Raw genomic sequence first — 21699 nt, 5'->3', positions numbered from 1 at the left:
AAATTTTAAATGGACAATGAAAGAATACGTTATCATCACATCTGCTAAGCTGAATCTTTGTTTTAAACCTGCCAGAGTTTTCCTTCCTACAGCCTATGATCCTGGGGCCTCGTAAGATTTGATTCCACTGAAATATGTTTCTTAGAGGAAAAATCGCCTGTGTGTCATGTGTCTGCAGTCAGCTACAATGGTTAATGTGCAACCTTCCTTGAAAAATCTGTTTTACAAGCAAAATGTTGACACAGTTTTAATTATAGCCCTCGAGTGAGCACTGTTGTAATTTTTAATACTCCTCCATGGTGACATTGTCACTGTTCTAATAGAGGAAACACACTGATCTGGCATCCCTAGTTCCACTGCTTTGGGGTTTTGTGGGAATGCTGTGCTTTTTTTTTTTTAGTTGAAATTTTTCGTTTGGTCTTAAAGAAAAGAGAGTGACTGAAGGTTTGGTGTTTTTATTTATTAATATAAGCATTCTCTGTGACAGTCATTATTCTGATTTAATGTGTCACCATGTGGACCTCATATGACTCATATTAAGGAGGTAGCTTCTGTAATACAGCATGGAAAATCTAGACACCTGCTTACTTTCATTGCAGAAACTTTCCACATTTTTTTTACCTAAATAAACCTTATCAATATTAAAATTGTATTATATAGGATTTGTGTTTTCCAGAAATAAAGGTCCATTAAAAATAGTATCTAAAATAATGTGCTTTAATGTAGTAACAATCACTGAACTCTCTTTTGTGGTCATGACTAGAAGACAGTGTGCTTAATTGTCTGCACGGCTGTTCATCACATGCTGTTCTGGCTTTCCGCTCACTGTCCAGGTCTGCTCTTTAACATACCTGGCTCTTTGGGAGGCTCGTGAATGTCAGCAGCTTGGTTGGTTCTTGTGTTCTTCCTTACCTCTTTCTGAGGTGGCACCATGTGGTTTATGATACCTCTTGGGTTCCAAGGAGAGCCAGGCGCTCTGGCCTGTCTGAATGGGAGAGACAGAGTCACATGTGCCTTCCAGCATGGCCTCCGAAAAGGAAGGCTCAGTGCATCCTCAGCAAGGCTGTCTACAGCCAAGCTTAGGCCAGGGCAGACAGAGTAAAGGCTGAAAACAACAGTACCAGGCACTGCTTACTCGGCGCTGGCTGATTACTTCTGTGAGGAGAATACCTTTCTCAGTGAAAAGACTATGTGTGGATCAAGACCAATACCTACCATTTTTAAATGCTGTGATAGTATTTTTTCTTTTTTTAGTGTTAAGATGTGATCACTTATCTTGTGAAAACCTGCTTTTTCATGTCTTAAAGACATTTTAAACGTATTAATTGTATACTAAAAGCTTCATTATATTTTCATCCATAAATGATATTTTCATATTATGTTCACCCAATCACTCCACCTTATTGCCTTTCCACTCCATTAATCTTCTTGCTCTTCCTTCAACTAGTCCCTCTTCTGGTTTCATTTCTTCATGTCTTGTGTGTGGTTCAATTCATTTCATTGGGGTTCCTTGCATGAGTGTGGATGAGGAGTTATTTACAGGAACATGGGCAAGTAACCCGTGGCTACACCACTGGGAAAAGTGCCTCCTCCTCTCCCAACAGCCATTAACTGCCATGAGAAACCTAGGGAGGGAGGGGCCTCATGAACACCCCTCCTAAGAACCTTCATTTTAAGGGCATGTGTTCCTCACACCTGTTACGTGTAAAATACTTCTCTCTGTGCAAGAGCACACCGATGTGTCTTTTGGAGTTGGGGATGACTTTATAATTAATAAATTTTCTAGACTTCTGAGACTAAGAATTTGTACTTTTTTTATTGCTTTGGGATCAAATTTTATAATACACACACACACATTCTAGTGTATATAAGTAGAGTTAGGCTTCAAACATCTACTTTTTTTTAAAGGACCAAGAATATTAGATTTCAACATTGCAGCTTCTGAGTGTGTCCAACATGAGCAGTAAAGGGCATAACTCGAGGACTTGATGTTAGGAATAGAACATTTGTTCATGTGATATACTTCTGATATATATGTGAGCAAACCGCAGAAATTAATTTAAAACAAAATATATAGAGTTTAAAATTATATACTATTGAATTTAGCATTGTGTGTGTACATATGTCCTATATTCTACTCCCTAAAGTAGCACTCAGCAGAGAAATGCTGAGGAAAACAGAGGGAAAGGATTCCATTTCCACCTATCTTTGATCTCAGTTGAGTTCACAAGGAATGACTCAACATTAAAAAATATATATTTCTGTAAGAATGTGGAACAATATAGGCACAAAGCATGTCCTATCCCTGAGTGTTTGCTCTTCACCTGCAAAATCTTCAATTGGTACCTTTAAGTGTATGTTGTTTATTTTTGAAGGAACTCATGAGATTTACTGAAAATACTGTCAACATGTTCTGGAGCAAAGTATAGTTATTTTACAAGTATACTTTATTTTTCTTGTCTGTAGTGTTCGTAGTCATTTGAATTACATATTATATAGTGCATGTTTGTTTGGGTTCTATTCTAAAGTTATTGATGAGAAAATAATGACAAGTAATATAATAGGCAGATACATGGTGTAATTTGAACAGTGGATTTCTAGTTTCGATGTTTGTGCTAAGTATTTAAAAGGTTTCAGTTTACATCTGTCTGGATTCAGTTTATACCTGTAAAATTAAGACACTGAAACCAAAAACTTATTCTCGCCTGAAAGTTTCATTATTAATTTGAAAGCTTAAAAGATTGTAGTGTTCATTGCTCTGTCAAGAACCTCAGATACCAGTGTTCAGCATCCAGCATGCAAGGAGCGGGGCAAAGGCTTTATACATCCAACATGCATGTACCATGTGCTGCAAGGTGGAATTTTCAGAGCTTGTAGAGGCCTTATAGGAAAGCCAGAAAGGTAAGATAATAAAATATCAATGGAAGCCTGTAGTAGATAGATAAATTAAATAAATATAAAGGAATAAAGGACTGATAATGACAAAGAAAACTAGAAAAAACACTAAAAACAGCTGTTAATGAAATTCTGTCCATATAGCAAATATTCATAGCACCATGAACCAGTCACTGTCCTTATCAAAGACCCAAGATAAGGACAGATTAGCTGAGGTTGAACTAAGCTCCTAGTGGTTTTAGATGGGACAATTCCTGATAGAGTTGTTTGAACAGAGGTAGGTAGAATGCACACAGGAGAATGCCCCATTATTCCTGGGCATGATAATGCATGATGCCAGAAGGTTTTGGCAAAATCTTGCCTATTGGTCATTTTTCCTAAGCACTATTGATAGTGAGTTCCCAAAGTGAATCTATAGTTTCTTTTATACATGTTGGCTCTCTAAACAAAATGATGAGAGAGAAGACTATGGTTATATGCTCCATTTTCTTCTGCTTTAATACTGGAGGTTACAGTGATAAGGATGTTGGCAGGCTATACGAAATAAGAGTAGGGTTCTAGCCTCCCAAGACCTGTACTTTCTCAATGCCATGTCATCTTGAAAGCTGCCAGTTTCCAGGATAACCTTCTTTTACATATAGCCTATAAAATATGCACCACAGCTAAGTGGGGTCTTACTCTGTTTTGCTTCAGAGATGCTTACTATGGTCTCTCAGCTCTCTAAACAAGTTTCAAGATCCCTCCATGATCCTCCCTTTACTCAGCATTGCAAGGAACAGTGTTCTCCTGAGGCTTACAGCATAGCTGTGATTTTGTGGTGGCTTATTGTTTTGTCTTTCCCAGGTCTCCCATTATTTAGCTAACCATGAATTATCGCTTGTTTCAGTGGGATTTTCTTTTTTACATTTTTGAATAGAAAATAAAGACAGCAGAGTCACGGTTATGGTTTGATGTGAAGTATCCTCTGCAGACTCATGTTTGAAGACTTGGTCACCAGCTGGTGATTTAGGAGGCTGTGGAATATTTAGAGGTGGACCTGCTCCCAGAGGTAGTTCACTGGGAGTGGATTTTTGAAGACTATCAACTACCACTTCTGGTCTCAGGCTCAGCTTTCTGACTGGCTACCACACTGTGCCTCGCAGCCTCCTGCTATCACCATAGAGGCCACTGTTTCCCTGCTCTGCTTTCCAGTCTTCATGGACTATGATCTTCTAAGACTGTGAGCCAAAGTGAATCCCTCTTCCTTTAAGTTGCTTCTGACAGGTATTTTATCAGAGTGAAAAAAATGTAACAGGTACAGTGGCATTGGCCTGTGTGGCATCTAGACAAGTACAGAGGCATTGACCTATGTGGCATCTAGATAGAGATAGTGGCTTTGGCCTGTGCAGCATCTAGATAGAGACAGTGGTGTTGGCCTGTGCAGCATCTAGGGTCTGTTAGAAAGGTAGATGCCTGATCCCACCACTCTATCTAGTAAGACAGAATCTACATTTGAACCAGAAAACTGGGTAATTTATTTGCAAGTGAGGTTTGAAGTCGACAGCAGAAGAGTTATTGTATATTACATTTCCTTTTGATCTAGATGAACTCATGGACAGCAAGCTTGTACATTCTGAAAATGTCAATATACTATAGATGTGTAAAAATGATATCCAGAAATAAAAATAATCTCAAAACCAAACTAATATAGGTGCACAGACTACTGTATAGTATTAATATATAGTATTGGGGAATGGAAAGCTTCAGAAGATAATATAACATGGCATGGGAAGGGAAAGCCAGTGACCATTGGTTCGTTGCCAGTTTGAATTGAGAGTTCCTAAAAGCCAAGCAGAACTGAAGCTTGCGTACCTCTCATGCCAATAGTGACATCATGTCCTGGAAAGAGAAAGATAAACTGTGTGTTTGGAGGTGACATGGAAGACTGATTGTGGCTTAGGAAAAACTGACTTATGGAGAGAGAAATAACTAATTAAGTAGGCAATGCCATGCTGAAAACGAGGCTTTGGAGACTTGAACACTTACCTAGTGTGTGCCCAGTGCCGTTTCCTGTAGTTTCTATACAAGGCATGCAGCACTGGATGGATGCTGAGAAACTGGTTCACAGCAAAACCCCGTCAACTGCAGCTACTCATATCAGGAGAAGTAGGTTGTGTGTCAGAAAACATACTTGGTGCCTGAGAAACAACTTTCAGTAGGGTGACGTTACTTCTGAGAATGTTTGAAAGCTCTGTGAGCAACAAACAAAAAGCCATTTATGAGTTACTGAGTTACCTCCATATGGGGATAATTGGAGGACCCATCTCTCAAAACTTCTAAAACTGAGGTGGAGAGGAAATAGGATGCCACATATGAAAATGTTCTTCATACTAGCCGAGACTGGGTGAAAGATAAGGTATGTGTTTCTCTTGCAACTTTGATTAGTGCCGATGCTACCATACAAAAATGTTTCTCTGATGTCTTATTTAAATAAAAATGCACTCTTCTATTAAAAAAAAATCTATAGAGTGTTATCTATCTTCCCTCGCTGGTCTCTGCCTCATTGGTACCCAATGGGGTTCTTTTTTCATTTCATTTAATTACACAGTAGTTAATTAAGAGAGGCACTCATTGTATAACAGAAGTAGCTCCTCTTCCCCCGTTTACTTTTCCCAGGTGAGTGGACAAGCCCACAGTGCACTTCACCTTTTGGAGCCCTTTGTCAAGTGGATAAAGAAACCCTGGCATTCTGGAATCCTCCAGTGCCTAGGAGACTTTGTGAGAATTCTTTATACCAGTTCAAGCCCAGTTCATTTCATCAGGGAGTAATGGTCTGAGGGTGGCACACCTCCTCCTTTGTCCTTCTGTAAATCATGCATCACCTAAACAGGAAAGAACCATACTGCAGTTCTATGAGACAGAAAGCAAACAAGCAGTTAAATCCAGTATTCAGATTCATTCCTTTCCCCTGCCAAGTCCTTTAGTTCCAGTTTCATACTTTCTAGGAGACTTGGTTTCATACGGGTACTGCTAGGAATTTTCAATGTCAGATATGTCAACTGGATATACTCAGTATACTAGTTTATGTTAGTGTGTAGGATGTTTAACACACCCAAATATCAAGTCACATTTGGTTAAAAAAAAAAAAAAAAAGAAAAGAAAGAAAGAAAAAAATTAGCATTGCATTCTGCTTTTGTCTCCATAATACAAAGATAAAGTCTCCTGTCTCCTGTTTGTGGAAATGGTTCTTAACCAACCACCAGCATCTTACATTGCAAATGACAATGGTCATGGTGAAAAGTAAGAGTGAGGGAAAAAATTATGTAAGTTGCACTGTTCCTTTATTCTTGCTTCCTCCAGATTGCTGTATCTGCCAAAGCAGTGGAGGCGGGGGGAGAGGGGCTTTTTCTTTTTTTCTAAATCATTCTTCTAGCGGCATATTGATTTTCTCTCAAGATCATCCGGTGCTCTCAGGTGATCACCTGTTTTCTCACGTTACTCATATTGACAGCGCACCTTCGTTGGTGGTTGACACACATTAGTTGAGCTATGATGGCACCACTGCCCACCATGGGTTTCTCCTGGTGGCTAGGTGACAGGGCTTCAGTGCAGATGAAGGGCTGTTTCACAGTATTTTTGTCCTTTGAAAAGCAATTATTGTTCATCCTAAAAGTTGTCATAAGCTCTGAGAGTGCTACTTAACACTCTCTCTCTCTCACTCCAACAGCGCAGCCTTGAGCTCCTTTGTGTCTCTGCTGGTACAGAAAAAGGAAAAAAAAAAAATTCCTCACCTAGGCACCAAAATATTCCAGTGTTCTGCTGTGTAGGAGAGAATTTAGATGCTGTCTGAAAGAATAACAGTGACTTGCGTGTTACCTTGTGCCTTCTCTCATCCCACTTCCTTCTGTTTCAGCTAGCTGTGAGGTGGCTGGAACACAACTGCCATTACCAGCATTTGGACGAGCTCCTGCAGTACATCCGCTTTGGCCTAATGGATGTGGATACCCTCCACACGGTTGCCCTGTCCCACCCCCTGGTCCAGGCAAGTGAGACCGCAACTGCCCTTGTCAATGAGGCCCTGGAGTATCACCAAAGCATCTATGCACAGCCTGTGTGGCAGACTCGCAGGACCAAACCGCGGTTCCAGTCAGACACTCTCTACATCATTGGTGGGAAAAAGCGGGAGGTCTGCAAAGTCAAGGAACTTCGGTACTTCAATCCCGTGGATCAGGAGAACGCTCTCATAGCCGCCATTGCCAACTGGAGTGAGCTGGCTCCCATGCCGGTGGGAAGGAGCCATCACTGTGTGGCAGTCATGGGGGACTTCCTGTTCGTAGCAGGAGGGGAAGTGGAGCATCCCAGCGGGCGGACATGTGCAGTGAGGACTGCCTGTCGCTACGACCCTCGCAGTAATTCCTGGGCAGAGATAGCACCCATGAAAAACTGCCGGGAGCATTTTGTGCTGGGTGCCATGGATGAATTCCTCTATGCAGTAGGGGGCAGAAATGAACTGCGCCAGGTTCTGCCGACAGTGGAGCGATACTGCCCCAAGAAGAACAAGTGGACTTTTGTGCAGTCTTTTGACCGATCCCTTTCGTGTCATGCTGGATATGTGGCTGATGGTCTTCTTTGGATATCAGGTAGAGCGTGCCTCCTATACTGTGTTTATTGAAAAGCACTTTTGTTCTAGCTTAAATTTAAAAGTCATCTTCTGGAGAGTGACCCCCAAGTAGTTGAACGATTGAGCTAAGAATTTTCGTTTTTGCTAACTAGCCACCATTTATTGAACACTTGCTCTTTAGAAAACAATATAAAGTGGAAATAATTGACCTTTCTGTGATTTTTTTTTTTCCGAGTGATGAGTATTGTAAGCATTCAGGATGAAAGTTACACCTGTTTTTCTACCAAGCGTCTATTGTTGGCATTGTCAGCTCTTGATTATCTGTGGGGTGAATTGCACAACTAGTGTCTTACCCAAGATCTTTGCTTTTCCTTATGCTCTAGGCTGCCCAGCTGGGGGCCATTTTGTTGGGAGCAAGAAAAACAAAAGCCTAGTAAATCCATTTTGTTGAGTATAACAAGAGACTCTCATCCAGGGATTAGCTATGCTGTGTATTGGAGGAAGGGATTAAGTTAATGAAAAAAGCTTTTGTGTTATCTGTAACTAACTGTTAGTTAGTGGTGTCATCCATTTCCAGTTTATTCTCCCATTCTTACCGACTATTTGAAGGAAATTTAAGTTCTGTTTAGATTTACTCTTTTCACTTATGCTTATGGAAAAAGTTGGAGAAACTAGTATAGTGAACAGGGTATAGCAAAACATAGTCAAGCCATGTACCAAAACCAGTCACTCATTACTGATCTTTTTTATCCACCCTGGCTTTCTTCAACCTCCTTCTGGCAGCCATGTTGTTTGTACAGAAGTCTAGGAGGCGTATGTTTTCAGTCCCACGATACCAACCTGTATTTTCTGTCCTCAGGGGAGACATTGCCTTGTCTCTCAGTTGGAGGATACCCATTTTGTAACCCAAATAGAAGAAGTTGGGTTTCTTTTTCACCAAGGACACATAACAATAATAGATAGATCCTTAGGTTAAATATTGAAGGGCAACCCTGATGTTCTGACTTAGAAGAGACAACTACGTTAGGAAGTGAAGGCTTCTTAGATTTCCCCAGTTGCCATTTCCAGTTTTTAAACATCAATTTTGAAAAAAATATGCCTAGATTAAATTAGTTTGGGCTCTGCTCATTTTTCCTTCTACTATCTTCAATAACCCAGGAGACAGTCAGAAGCTCAGATTCTCTGGCTGAGGCCTCAGCTATTTTCATTGATGGAACCTATCTCATATTAGAGTTTAAGTAGTTAATGGACTAATGCATAAAATAAGGACTAAGAATATGCAAAGAGAATAAATGAGAACCCACTGTTTACTGGTCCCATCTATATACCAAATAAAAACATTAGAAATTAGCATATATGTAGATACATTTAAATACAATTCTTAATTTATAGCAACTTCTTTCCTTTCCTTTAAATATGTATCTCAACTACTAAACAAGCCACCAGGACTGTGGTTGGCTTTGCTGAAGAAACTTCAAAATGGCTGCAATGGAGTCTTTGCTAATAGCAGGAACTGGCCCGGACTTCCCTGGACACAGAGCCATGATAGGTTTATGAAATCAATGCAGTTTGTGTTTCCTCCCAATTTACATTTCCTCCATTGACTCCTTTGGTTTCATGTGTGGTTAATGCAGTCTATTCTTAAATTTTGCAATGTGCTTTCTAAATTTTGTATGAATTTCACATAAATATTTTAATAAGTATGTCATATTTGGCACCACAACACTAGCTTTTAAAATATCCTTGATTTTCCCCTCACATAGTCATAAGGCCATGACTATTTTTGCTCCTTTCAGTGAGGCTTAGGGGAGCAGAAGCTCAAAAACCTGGCCAGACCTACCATCCTGGGATCAAGTGAACTTCCCTTTCAGTAAAGGTCTATGTGTTTCCCTTTCCATCTTATTAAATCTATCACCTTACTGTATATCTTATTACCATCTCATTTTGCTTAACTCCTACTGTGAAGGGAAATACATTTTCTTTGTTCCTTGTACTAACGTCTGCTGCCTGTGTTAACCATATTTAATGAAAACAATCAGAATTTTCTCAGGCTTCTTTCTCCCTACTGTGCACTTGAGATGAGACGCTCACTTTCCTGTGTAGAGTATGATACCTTTAATTGGGAAGAAGAGGAAATCACCAGTGACATTTCTAATACCTTCAGTTGTCTGCCTCTTTCCTCAGGCCTAGCTTATAATAAATCAATTGTGAATTTAACCATGAATGGGGAGGGCTGGCTGGATTTGCTCATGGGCCCCTTTAAAAGAAGACAGGAATATTTCATCTTCCTGACTCTGATTTGGAAATGTTAACTTGGCTCCTTGGAACAGATGAAAATGTGTGAAGCTATTTCTTAATGTTGACCAACTAATGAAGTATTTCCAAATGATAGAAGGTTGAGTCACTGGCCTCCTCCTGGTACTTTGCAAGTTTTGTCTGAGGTAGGAGTGGTGTGGATTATAGAGTGTGGATCTTAAAGGCTTAGTTCTGTTTCATAGAACACAGAATGAATGCGTCTTCAGAGACTTGGTATTTATAGCATGCTCACTCTCTGTCTGTTCCCCTCCCATTCTGCCCATTTGGGGGTCAAGGAATTTTGAAAACTGTCCATGGCTTGTCAGTATGACAACCAGAGAATTCAAGAATCTAGGTTGGATGAATATGCCCATTAGCATTTAATTTAAGATGTTAGAGACAGTCAAAATTTAAAGGCTTCTGTAGCATTTGACACTGTGACCCAGTTCACAAATGCTCTATCCCATTTTGATTTGAAATCCACATTTGTGAAGTAAAATAAGCATTAAATGTCCTGTAGCTGTGTTTTAAAATACATGCCCTCTGTTGTACAGGATAGCATGTGAACTACTAAAAAGATTCTTTTGTGTGTGTATGTGAAGGAAAATGAATCTGAGCCCATCGTACAGAACTTACCTGTTTATTTTTATCAGGTGGCAGCAAGATAATGAGATGCTGACCATGAAATGAGAGCTTGAAAACAAGACAAATGATACTGCAGCTACTCAAGAGCATTACCTCATGCTTTCTTGATTCTCTTAGTAAATACTGTATCGTAACTACTGTGCAGCTGTGCCATGCGCCATAGATAAATATGATTGTTTAGTAAATGCACCTCCTGCCCTCTAGAAGCTGACAATCAACATTTTTTGTCTTTGTTGGTTTTATTTTGTTTTTAAATATATCACCAACAAAAGAAGCTTTGTTGACATTTCTTTAATTTCCTAACAACTGTGCTTGTTTTCATCTTAGTTGGGTTTAGATGAAGCTTGTGTTGTCCCATTTTAAGTCACTTTAATTTATTCAAGTCTACTGAAAGAACTTTGGGTTTTGTATTATCTACTAAAATTAGAACAAGGTAATTTTAAGTAATGTTAAAATACCATAGCTTGGGCATTTCTCTATCTGCAACAGATCTTGTTTTGTTTACATTTAAAATATTGGCAATTAGGAACAGGCATGGCTGTGGTTGGGGTGTGAAATATTGAAACAATGGAGTACAGTTACTGACAGGTGTGAAACTCGCCTCACTTATCATTCATGAGATGTGAAGCAAGGTTCCTGGCTTCTCTACGTCCTGTTCTGGCTTCATGCTAGAACAACAGTATTGAGTCTAGTAGGCAGTTGCAGTGTGTGATGATGTGGTGCTGTGAGGATTTCCAGGATACAGAAGTAATATGAACAGCAGAAGCTAATTTCAAGGGGGCATGCAAAGGAGCATCTTGGTTCCAACTGGCCCAGCCCCTGCTGCTTCCTGTCATTCATTCCTCCTCCCTGACTTTCCTCTTGAGCATCATCACATCATCACTTCAGGAATTCCCTTGTCTTTTAAGAAATGCCATACTGGACACACCTGGCTTTCCACTTTGCTTGTATAGTTCTCCTTCAGTAACCACTGGGGTTGGCTCAAGAAAACACACGCATGCACACAGTTACATACCCTGCTGATAGAAAAGTTCTCAGAGGGAAGATAGGGGTTTCAGGGAAGAGAGAGAGAGAGGGAAGAAATTATGTAATCAGGTTATAATCTCAAAAAAAAAAAAAAGAAAAATGAGGAGTTGGGAATCCCTCATATGCTCAAGTTCCTTATTTAAGATGGCATAATATTATTTACATAAATCCCATGTGTAGCTGGAGAGCTTCTCTCCAGGTCCTGCCAAACCCCGGCATTCCAACAGCCCACTTATAAAATAAACACACAGACGCTTATATTATTTAAACTGTTTGGCCTAATGGCTCAAGCTTCTTGCTAACTGTTCTTATATCTTAAATTAACCCATTTCTATTAATCTATAAGTAGCCACGTGGTTCGTGGCTTACCGGTACCTTACATCTCGCTTGTCATGGCGGTGGCTCGCTGGTCTCTCTCCTTCCAGTCCTTTTCCTCTCTCCTCTCTGCTAGTCCCGCCTATACTTCCTGCCTGGCTACTGGTCAATCAATGCTTTATTTATACAGAGCGATATCCACAGCACCCATACATGCTGTCCCACATACCATAATGTAGATGCTAAGCAAATAGTTGGTATGGTGTGTTGTCCAGACAACAATGACATGGAAATCTGTATAGGTTTGGTACCAGCACAGTTTTTATGTCAAATGTTTTGAAGGCACATTGAATCTGTAAATGCAAAAACCATGGATACAAAGGGTTGACAGCTGCAGTCAGTTGCGATTGTAGGACCCTTATTGGAAGACTTGATGGGGCATCTTCTCAGTTCTCCAAGCACGTGACACTTCTCAGCTTTCTGTTCCACAGTAGCCCTCTTTACTACTCTCCTTCACGGGCTTTAACTTGCCTCCATTCCTTAAGACCCCTCCCTTTGACTTAGACAAAGAACCTTGTCTTCTGTTTTTCAGAGCAAGTACAAGATCACAGACTGAATGATGACTACAGAGAGGAGATAGATGGGCAGTGGGCAAGACATGGTCTGGAAAGGGCCCAAGGGTACCATGTTAGGAAACACTAGTAAGGAGGATGCTGGGTGGGCCCTCTGAAAGCATGAGGTACCCAGGGTCAGTGAGGGAGAGGATTTTGAAGCAACCAGGGCCCAAACAGAAGCCTACAGTGAGTGAGACTTGTCTGGTACTAGAGAAGTACCACAGTCCAAAATACCTGTCCTACATTTTTCTGTTGCAAACATGTCAGTGAAAGGTATTTCAGATGAATGGAAGATGGAGAGAAGAAGCAGAGTACTCTAGTTAAGGTGTAATGAGAAAGTGAGGTAGAAACTACAGGTGCACACTACACTGGCTGCTTTACTGTAATTCCTGTGGACACTGTATCATTGAAATTTCATCCCTGAGTCAGAGCTCATCAGACAATGTTCCAGGTATTGTCTGGCTTCCCCTGTATTCCTACCTATGGGAAAAGATTGTACGTTTCTGGGGCATATATAATTCAGTCCTTGTGACAGCAATATTTTTTCCCTTTCATTATAAATAGCTTTTGACTTTAAGAAGGGAAAAGGAGATTAAAAGGATAAAAAGGAAAGCAAAAGGAAATTTATCTTAGAAAAAAGTATAGTTAAAAAAGAAAATCCAGATCAACAGAGGGACTTTTCTTTTTTAAAAAGGATGTAAGTGAATTAAATAAATTTGTTAGGAAGGAGAGATATAGGAAAGAGAGGCCTCCATTTGCCTGGGAAAACCTGAGAGCAATTCCCCAGTACCAGGAATGAGAATCCTGGGTCCTGACAGCAGATGTAGAGTTCTGAACAGGCAAGAGATCCTGGGACAGTGAAGAAGAAAGAGGTTCTCTAACACTAAGCCCAAAGAAGGGAAATGATGGGTGTAGGTCTAGGTACCAGTGGAGGGAGATGATAACTATGGGCCCAGGTACCAGTTCAGAGAGATGATGGGTGTGGTTTCTGGGTACCAGTGGTGAGGAGCAAAAGCCAGGAGTTTCCTTGTTGATAGATCCAAGTGAGATTTTGATGAAAACTTCTGTGAGATTGTGCCTTATCCAAGCTGGAGGGCCCAAGGAGAGGACCTTGGGAAAAGCTCTGAGAAAAAACAACAACAACAAAAAAAAAACAGCAAACTGACAGGTTTTTAAAAATGAAGCTTTCAAAACCTATACCAAGTTGGAAAGCCTTTTGTTCTGTTTTGGTAGTGTATACAGAGGCATACCAATGCATCCACTGATGATAAAAGGTTCCCAGGCTAGGAATAGCTCAGGGGCTCCTTCAGGAATGAATTTAGCAGCTAGCACCCTGGCTAGTCCAATCAGGGGCAGGGCTTGTTGCCCTGGACTCCAGGAAGCATCTGTCACACAAGGAGCCACATAGGTGGGAACTTCATAACTTGAATGTCAGCTTGAAAGTTCCCAGTGAACTGGAATAGCCACCAAGAATTAAATCTGTGTTGTCTTAGAATGTGCAGTCCCAGTCATTATGTCTCCTTCTCTTCTACCCAAGCTGAAAGAAATTAAAGCAAACCTTGCTATTGAACTGAGATGGAGGCCAAAGAGAAATGAGTTACCCACAATGCTTACAAAAAAACAAAACAAAACAAAAAACAAAACAAAAAACAAAAAAACTAAGTGGTTTAAAGGAAGGAAAGCATTGAGATCTCCTGCATCTTGAAGAACCAGTGAAAGCTTTATCCCTACCTCACTTAGCTGTGTCCTGAAGAGTAGCTTGTTCATCTTTATATTGCTGTCCAGAAAATGCAGCATAAAGAGATCCAATGGCTCCCTGGTCAGAGAGCTAATATTTGACAGGGTTTAAAAACAAGGTTTTCCCTTTAAACAAGTGGTTCTCAATCTGTGAGTCGCAACCCTTGTAGTATTAGATTTTTTCTATATCAGACATTTACATTATGATTCATAACAGTAGCAAAATTACAGTTATGAACTAGCAACTGAATAATTTCATAATTGGGAGTCACCACACATAAGGGACTGTATTAAATGGTCACAGCATTAGGAAGGTTGAGAACTACTGACCATATAGTCACAAGTTGTTTTTCATTTTTAGAGAAGGTCTGAGAAATACACACTTGAATTATTCTTTTTAATTAATTAATTAATTAGTTAATTTTCCCAGTTCGATCACAGTTTCCTCTTCCTCCCTCCTCTCCTCCTAGTCCATCCCGCCCCCATCCACTCCTCTCTCTTCCCTTCAGAAAAGTGCAGGTCTTCCACATATATCAGCCAGCCATGGGATATCAAGTTGCCCCAAGACTAGGCACCTCCTCTCCTATTAAGGCTGGATGAGGCAACCCAGCAGGAGGAAAGGGTCCCAAGAGCAGGCAACAGAATCAGAGACAGCCCCCACTCCCTCTGCCATGAGTCCCACAAGAAGACCAAGCCACACACTGCAGCACATGCGCAGAGGGCCCAGGTCAGATTCTCTGGTTGGTGGTTCGGTCTCCATGAGCTCCCATGAGCCCAGGACAGTTGACTCTGTGCCCGCCACCCTATGGTGTCCTTGGTCCCTCTGGCTCCCATAATCCTTCCTCCTCCTCTTCCACAGGATTTCCTGAGGTCTGCCTAATATTTCGCTGCACATACTTAAATTATAAATAGAACTTCTCCATAACATATCCCCTAAAAGTAAATGATACACAGAAAAATAATGATGTCCTGGAATGCTGATATTTGTTATTGTTCATTCCCTAAAATCATGCTTTTAAGTTGAAAACTCCAGGGTTTTTCTCACCGAAAGAACAGCCTTTTGGTTTGATGATCTCTCGAGTCTCTGCCCTAGAGAGTCAGAACTAGTGAAAGAAGCTGAGTGGATGGGACCACTCTAAGAACTTGAGAGATGTAAGATGCTGAAAGCTACATCATAACAAGTGGCTGAAGAACCTGGCTGATGAGAGAGCAATTAAAGACCCAGTAAGAACCCAGCAAAGCCACTGAGGACTGCTACAGAGAGGTTGTGACTTGAGACTGGAACCCTGCTGACAATGTGCAGAATCTTTGGAGGCAGGATTCCGACTTTCAACAGATTGAGCAAAGGGAGTTACAGTGAATTTTTAATTAGATCTTAAATGGCAGGTTCCCCTAGTTGACATAGCATTTGGTAGATTTCACTTAGTTAAAAATAACATATGATAGGCACTTTACCTATTTCTAGGTTAGAAATTTGTCCTTGTTCACTCTAGATGACATAAACATCATTTACATTTTCAATGGTAGCAATCTTTATAGATTACCAAGTTGTAAGTTTGAGACTCTCCTTCTTATAGGTTTTAGTGTGATAGTTACACACTCATTTGTGTGAGCTTTTTAAGTGTGACAAAAATCATAGGGATACTTGTTTTAATTTAATACATGGTTAAATGTATTTTCAACATGCCAATGTAGTATAAAGACACCTGGCTATAATTCTTTATACAGCATTATAAGCATCATGAAAATATAGACCATTTTGTGGCTTGTAAAAACAGATAATAGAAATGTTTTGTTTAGCTGGGTATGGAGTCTCACACTGGTAACCCCAACACTTGCACAAAGGAGGATGACCTAGAAGGGTTGTTATGAGTTCAAGGCCAACTTACATAGTATGTTCTAGGTTAGCCTGAACTAGGGAATGAAATCCTGTCTCAAAATAAAAGTGTTGTTTTTTTTTTAACTTATTTGTATCTATTCCCACTGTGCCACTTTTCTCAAAGGATAATAGTGAGCTTAGTTCTATAAAAATAATTAATATGAGCTCATACTTAATGTCGCCATTTTTAGGGTAATTAAACTATGAGTATGAAATTAGAATATGTTTAAATAAGAGGAAATTGAAACTATTAAAGAAGAAAAAGGCCAAGTACAGTAGCCAATTATTCTCCTTATTAAAAAAAGAACTGTAGGGCCTGGGTAGATAGCTCAGTGGGTAAGATGCTTGGGAGGGCCTGACTCCCATCATCAGAATCCAAGGAAAAGTAAGCCAGGCCCAGGGGTAGGCACTTGTCATTCAGTGGTGAAGAGGTAAAGATGGTCAGATCTTTGGTGTTGCTGGCCAGACCCTAGCCTATCTAGTGTTCTCCAAGTCAATGAGAGAACCTGTCTCCAAAAAAAAAAAAAAAAAAAGAAAGAAAAGAATTGCTGGATGGTGGTGGTGCATACCTTTAATCCCAGCACTCAGCACTCAGGGAGGCAGAGACAGGAGGATCTCTGTGAGTTCGAGACCAACCTGATCTACAAAGCCAGTTCTAGGACAGCCAGAGCTGTTACACATAGAAACACTGTCTTGAAAAACCAAAAATAAATAAACAAAGAAAGAAAAATAAAGTGGGTAGTACCAGAGTAATGACACCCAAGGTTGTCCCCTGGCTTCCACACACTTGTGCAAGCGTACCTTCACACACATGCATACACATATCCATACAAAGGAAAACAAATGGTACTACAGGAAATTGCATTCAGAGTGCAAAATACATTCAGTAATTTAATGTCTTTTACATGGAAATGGTAAGAAATTTTGATACAATGGCTACGGAATTGTAGCAAATGTCCCCTTCTGGACTGCTTTTATGGCCTGTGTGCTAGTCATCTAAGCCCCTGAGGGAGATCAGAATCGTCATTTTCCTTATGGGGAACCTGAGGTGAGCTGTGGTACATGGCTCCTCAAAGATAGACTCTTTTTCCTGTTCTTTCTACCCTTCCCTTAGGTAGATGTGAGAGTGGCACTGTGAGCATGAAAGAGAGCGTCAGAAAAGTCAAGCTAGTTCCCCTCAATCCTCAGTTTGCAGGCAGAATCTTCCACCTTTGGAGGATGGAAGTGAACAGCTCTTAGATCTTGCTTTCAGTCATGCCATAACATTGTCAGTGTTAGGAACCACCGGCCTCTCCTCCTCGAATTTAAGCATAGGATCATTTACTCGTCAAAGACGTGTTTCCTGGTTGTTGCTGTTGTTGTTGTTTTCTTTTTTTTAAAAAGCAGGACCTGTGAGATGACTCAGTTGGTAAAGGTGCCCGATCAAGCCTAATGGCTGAAGTTTGGTCACTGAGCCCTCACACAGTGGAAGGAGAGAACCTATTCCAGCAAATTGTTCTCTGACCTCCATGCGTGCACCCTGGCACACATGCATGCCTCTCTCCCCAGTCAACCAGTAAATAAATGCAATTTGAAAGAGAAAAAAAAAATAGCATCAGAGGAGGACCTACTCTAGCCAGAGCATGAGAAGAGCTTTTCTAAGCCACTGCTTTGTAGAAGCTGTCAGTGTGGCGCTATTGTTGCCCTGCACACTGTGTGAGTGTTTAGCATTTCTTGGTAGCAGAGACAAAGGCTGTTTGGCAGTCACCTGTCACCGTCTCCGGTATGCATTCATCCATTTGACACAAGTTTTGTGGAGAGCTGTACAGGGAAGCGTAAGAAAAATGCTTTCCTCTTGTCTTGATGATAGAATGCGCTTCTCACTCGTGGTAGCATGGTAGTAACTTTTCATTCCTCCTGGCAGTTTTTAAAGACTTATTTGACTTTGGGGAACCTGCAGTATATCTTTAAGGTACAGTTCAAAAGTATAAGGCAAGGTTGCTCATTTTCAATTTTGGCTGAGAAGTCTTAACTTTGACTATGACACTTCAAAGTTAGAGAAAACTTGGTTTTAAAAAATGGATGCTGATATGAGATGGCATATTTAATGACAGCTGTATCTATGGAAAGCTGTTAAGATGCAGATTATCCCTCCTGGGGTGGGGGAGAGAGATCAAACTGCCAATCTATAAAATATACTCGATAGAAGAAGGCATGGAATCTATCTTTGCAAGTGCTTTGATTGCAGGGGACAGTACAGCAGCATGTGGCATCATAACCCAGAGCAGACAAATCAGCTTGATGACTTTCAAAGCCAGGAATACTGCTGCAGGCAAGGGTACTCCAGAGCAGGAGAAATTAAAACATATAGAGACTGTTATTAATTTCATATCTATTTTTGTATAGTCAAATCTGTATGCAAATCCTTAGCATCTCATTTCGGCAGATTAATCTAAAGTGAAGAGTTGTATGTGAAGGGAATGTAATGATGAAGCTCTTTGGAATAAATGTGGGCTGAAAACTTGGATGCTTTCTGTAAAATTTATTTTTTTGTACTGTGAAGAAATGGATTTGTTTATGTGCTCATTTGTAAATTACTTCAAAAGGAAAAGCAATCGAGGCAATTCCCCAGTTTCCCTTTGCAATCCCAACTTGGCAAAAGTTACAGCACGAGTCTGTCAGGCACCTCCTGTGTCTTCACATTCTAGAGGTAATCATGCAGATAACTAACTGGGACTTGCATTTTTATTCCCAACTAGTGATCTAATATCTCATTTCTAAACAGCATCATATGAGCAAAACTTTTTGTGTAATGCTAAGGAATCTAATTATTGAGTGCAGATTAATAAAAATCATATTATGGATGTGTCTGTGAAAGTGAATAAATAATGATTCTGAAGAATAATTCTGAAGAGCATGGAGATCAGTTGTGTACCCCATGTAGCTGAGGGGGTGTGGTAGCTGCACTGTAATTCACCAATTGTATATGTAGTCTGTGGTGGGCAGACCCTGATATACATAGTTCGACAAATATGTTCAATATTGTCATAAAATGGGTAGTTTACTGCAGTAGATCTTAATTCTGATCCATATTTCTAAAACAAGTAGAGATGCTTTAGAGTTTCATAGTAAGAACTAGGCATTTGGCCTCCTGCTTGCTTTCTGTTAAGAGAAGTGATCAGAGGGGACCTGGACATTAATCTGGTGGTTATGGCCCGAATCACAAGCGCTGGTAATCATTCTGACCTCGAGCACATGTGTGGTCTCAGTAGATTCATTTATTCTTATGTGGTTATTCTGAGAGAGAATTCTTCAACATTCCATTTTAGTCAGAGAGGAAGCAGAGATCAGGAGTAAAAGGAAATATGGCTCTCTGTTTGTTTTGATGTACAACTTGATTCTGTGTTGGGATTTCACCTTTATGTTTCTTAAATGTGGTTTCTTTTACTTTGGCCCCATTTTAGAAATGAGACATTCAGTAAATCCAAAGAAAGCTTTCTTTAAGAACAGGGATCTCCTTCCTCTCTGTTCTCTGTAGATAAAGCTTTTGTTGATTGTAAAAGTGGCACCTTCCTTTGTATAACTAATATGTGCTTTAAAGGTGATTGAAGGCTACAGAATTTTTTAAAAATATAACTTTACAGTTAACACTGGCCACTATTAATTACTTGGAGTATCCAGTCTTTTTACCAGGGCTTGGGGAAATGATTGTCCTGGACCAGTGACCATCTTTATGTATCTAGTAGTATTGATACTAATAGATTGTTTTAAGTTACGTATTAATCCTCTGAATTCCGGAGTTGGAGTTGATGCTAGAGACCTACTCAGAGCACTTAGACTGTCAGAACAAAAAACAAATTGCTGGGTAACAAACGACATTGAAAGGAGACAGAGGTGAGAGTTCAGAATCAGTTCTATGGAAACACAGGTTTTCTTCAGCACCAGAGAGAGCAAATGAAGGACTTTGGAGGAAGGCTACTCAGTGGATGCAGCAAGCACATGCAGTTGTTCCTTAGTTTGCAGCCTTTTCCCCTGTAATGAGGCCATTTGAATTTGCTAGTTGGTGCCAATCAAAACTAGACTCCTTTCCTCTCCTAAAAACCGAGGACAAGGACATCACTCTCCTCGATGATATTTCAAAGAGATCTAGGTCCTTAAAAAAGATATTCTTGTTTGCTAAAAGTGGCAAGTGTCTTAAAATAATTGACATTTCAAAGAGACAGAGAAAGTCATTACAGCTATACCTAATCTAAAGTAAATGGTTTTTAAAAAGCAGTGATGGGGTCCTAGCATCAGAAAGCAGCCTAAGGTAAGAGAGTGCTAAAGCCTTGTGCTCAGTCTTAGAGCTACCTGTATCTTCCAAATTAGGAAAGTCCTGCAGGAACATCTTTTCCACCTGACCCAAGTTGGAATCTATATTTAAGAATCGGGACTTTCTGATTCTTACTAAGAATACTCTTTTACACTAGTATGTGTAACTACTTATGGGTGGTATTTATAAAGATGGGTTATAGAGTCCTCATATTCCCATTATTACATGGCTTAAAATATCTCTCACTTTTTGATTTATGTGATCTCCCTTAGAGTTTTTTCACCTGGTAGAAAAGATTAAACTAGAATTTAAAATGTCTTGATTTTATGGGGTTCACCGTACAGCACAAACATGAAAAGAAGCATGTAAGAGCTGAGCATCCCTTGTCCAAAACGCTTGGAACTAGAAGTGTTTGGACACATTCAGATCTCCAGATTTTCTGATATTTGTATATATATGATCAAATGTCTTAGGGATGGCAACCATTTTTTAACATAAAATTCATTTAACCTCATGCACAGAATCATGAGATAATTTCATACAAACTTTTAGTGTTCCTGTGTTTTTACTGTGGCATCTTACTTGAGGTCATCTGTGAGATTGTCTACTTGTGTTAATATGTCTGCATTCAAAAAGTTTCAGATTTGGGTGATTTTTAGGCTTTAGAACTTTAGATTAAGTATCCTCAACCTCTGTGGGGACAGGTAGAAAAAACAGTTAAAAGTACTGACTTTTATAGTTTCTAGTTAAGCAGAAAGTCTGGTCTCTTAGATAGAAGCACTGTAAAGAGAATTTTTAAGTTGACTGAAGCGATTGCACTGGCGAAGTTTAGCGTGTGCTGTCCCATTTGGTGCCCAGGGGCCACTAGCTCCACTTGTCACAGTCAGTGTTTGGAATGTGACTTAGCTGTGCCGTATCCGCTGCACCCTGGATTTTGAAGATTTTGTGTGGAAAAAAAAACTCAGTACATTTTATATGGATTTCATATTGAGATAACATTTTCAGCAAACTGAAAATGTATTATTAAATATGACTTCTGTATTTTTCTCTGTGGCACATTCGTGGATATTGTTGTTTCCTCCTACACAGTTCTGGCCCTAACTATCTTGATAGATAATGCCTTTTGCTATATGTGGTTCTTCCAAAGAAATACGAAGCTATCACCCTGCTAATGCACAGGGCTTAGAGCTCTAACATTGCTAACATAGCTAGGGACAGGGACAGTCTGTGCAACTCTGTCCCTAGAATAAATTCTATAGAGAGAAACTTACTCTGTGTGCGCTGTACCACCTCACCCCTTTGCCCCTGTGTCTGGCCATGCAGAGCAGCTTGCTGTTATTAGCGACTACTCACTGCTTGCTCTCAAGCAGATTGCTACCACAATACTTGTGGAAGAGGAATC

At 40.1% G+C, this 21699-nt stretch overlaps 1 protein-coding gene across 1 annotated transcript in view; it reads left to right on the top strand.

Moving 5' to 3' along the window:
- Positions 1 to 21699, top strand: part of Klhl32 (kelch like family member 32) — a 182929-nt gene that overhangs the window by 139744 nt on the left and 21486 nt on the right. Inside the window, exon 6 of the mRNA XM_059254063.1 lies at positions 6788 to 7514. Within this exon, the coding sequence (XP_059110046.1) occupies positions 6788 to 7514 (727 nt within the window). The remainder of the gene's footprint in view (positions 1 to 6787; positions 7515 to 21699) is intronic.

The sequence above is a fragment of the Peromyscus eremicus genome, chromosome 2 (genome assembly GCF_949786415.1).
Source record: "Peromyscus eremicus chromosome 2, PerEre_H2_v1, whole genome shotgun sequence".
Taxonomy (NCBI): Eukaryota; Metazoa; Chordata; class Mammalia; order Rodentia; family Cricetidae; genus Peromyscus; species Peromyscus eremicus.
This window is presented reverse-complemented; position numbering and strand designations above follow the sequence as displayed.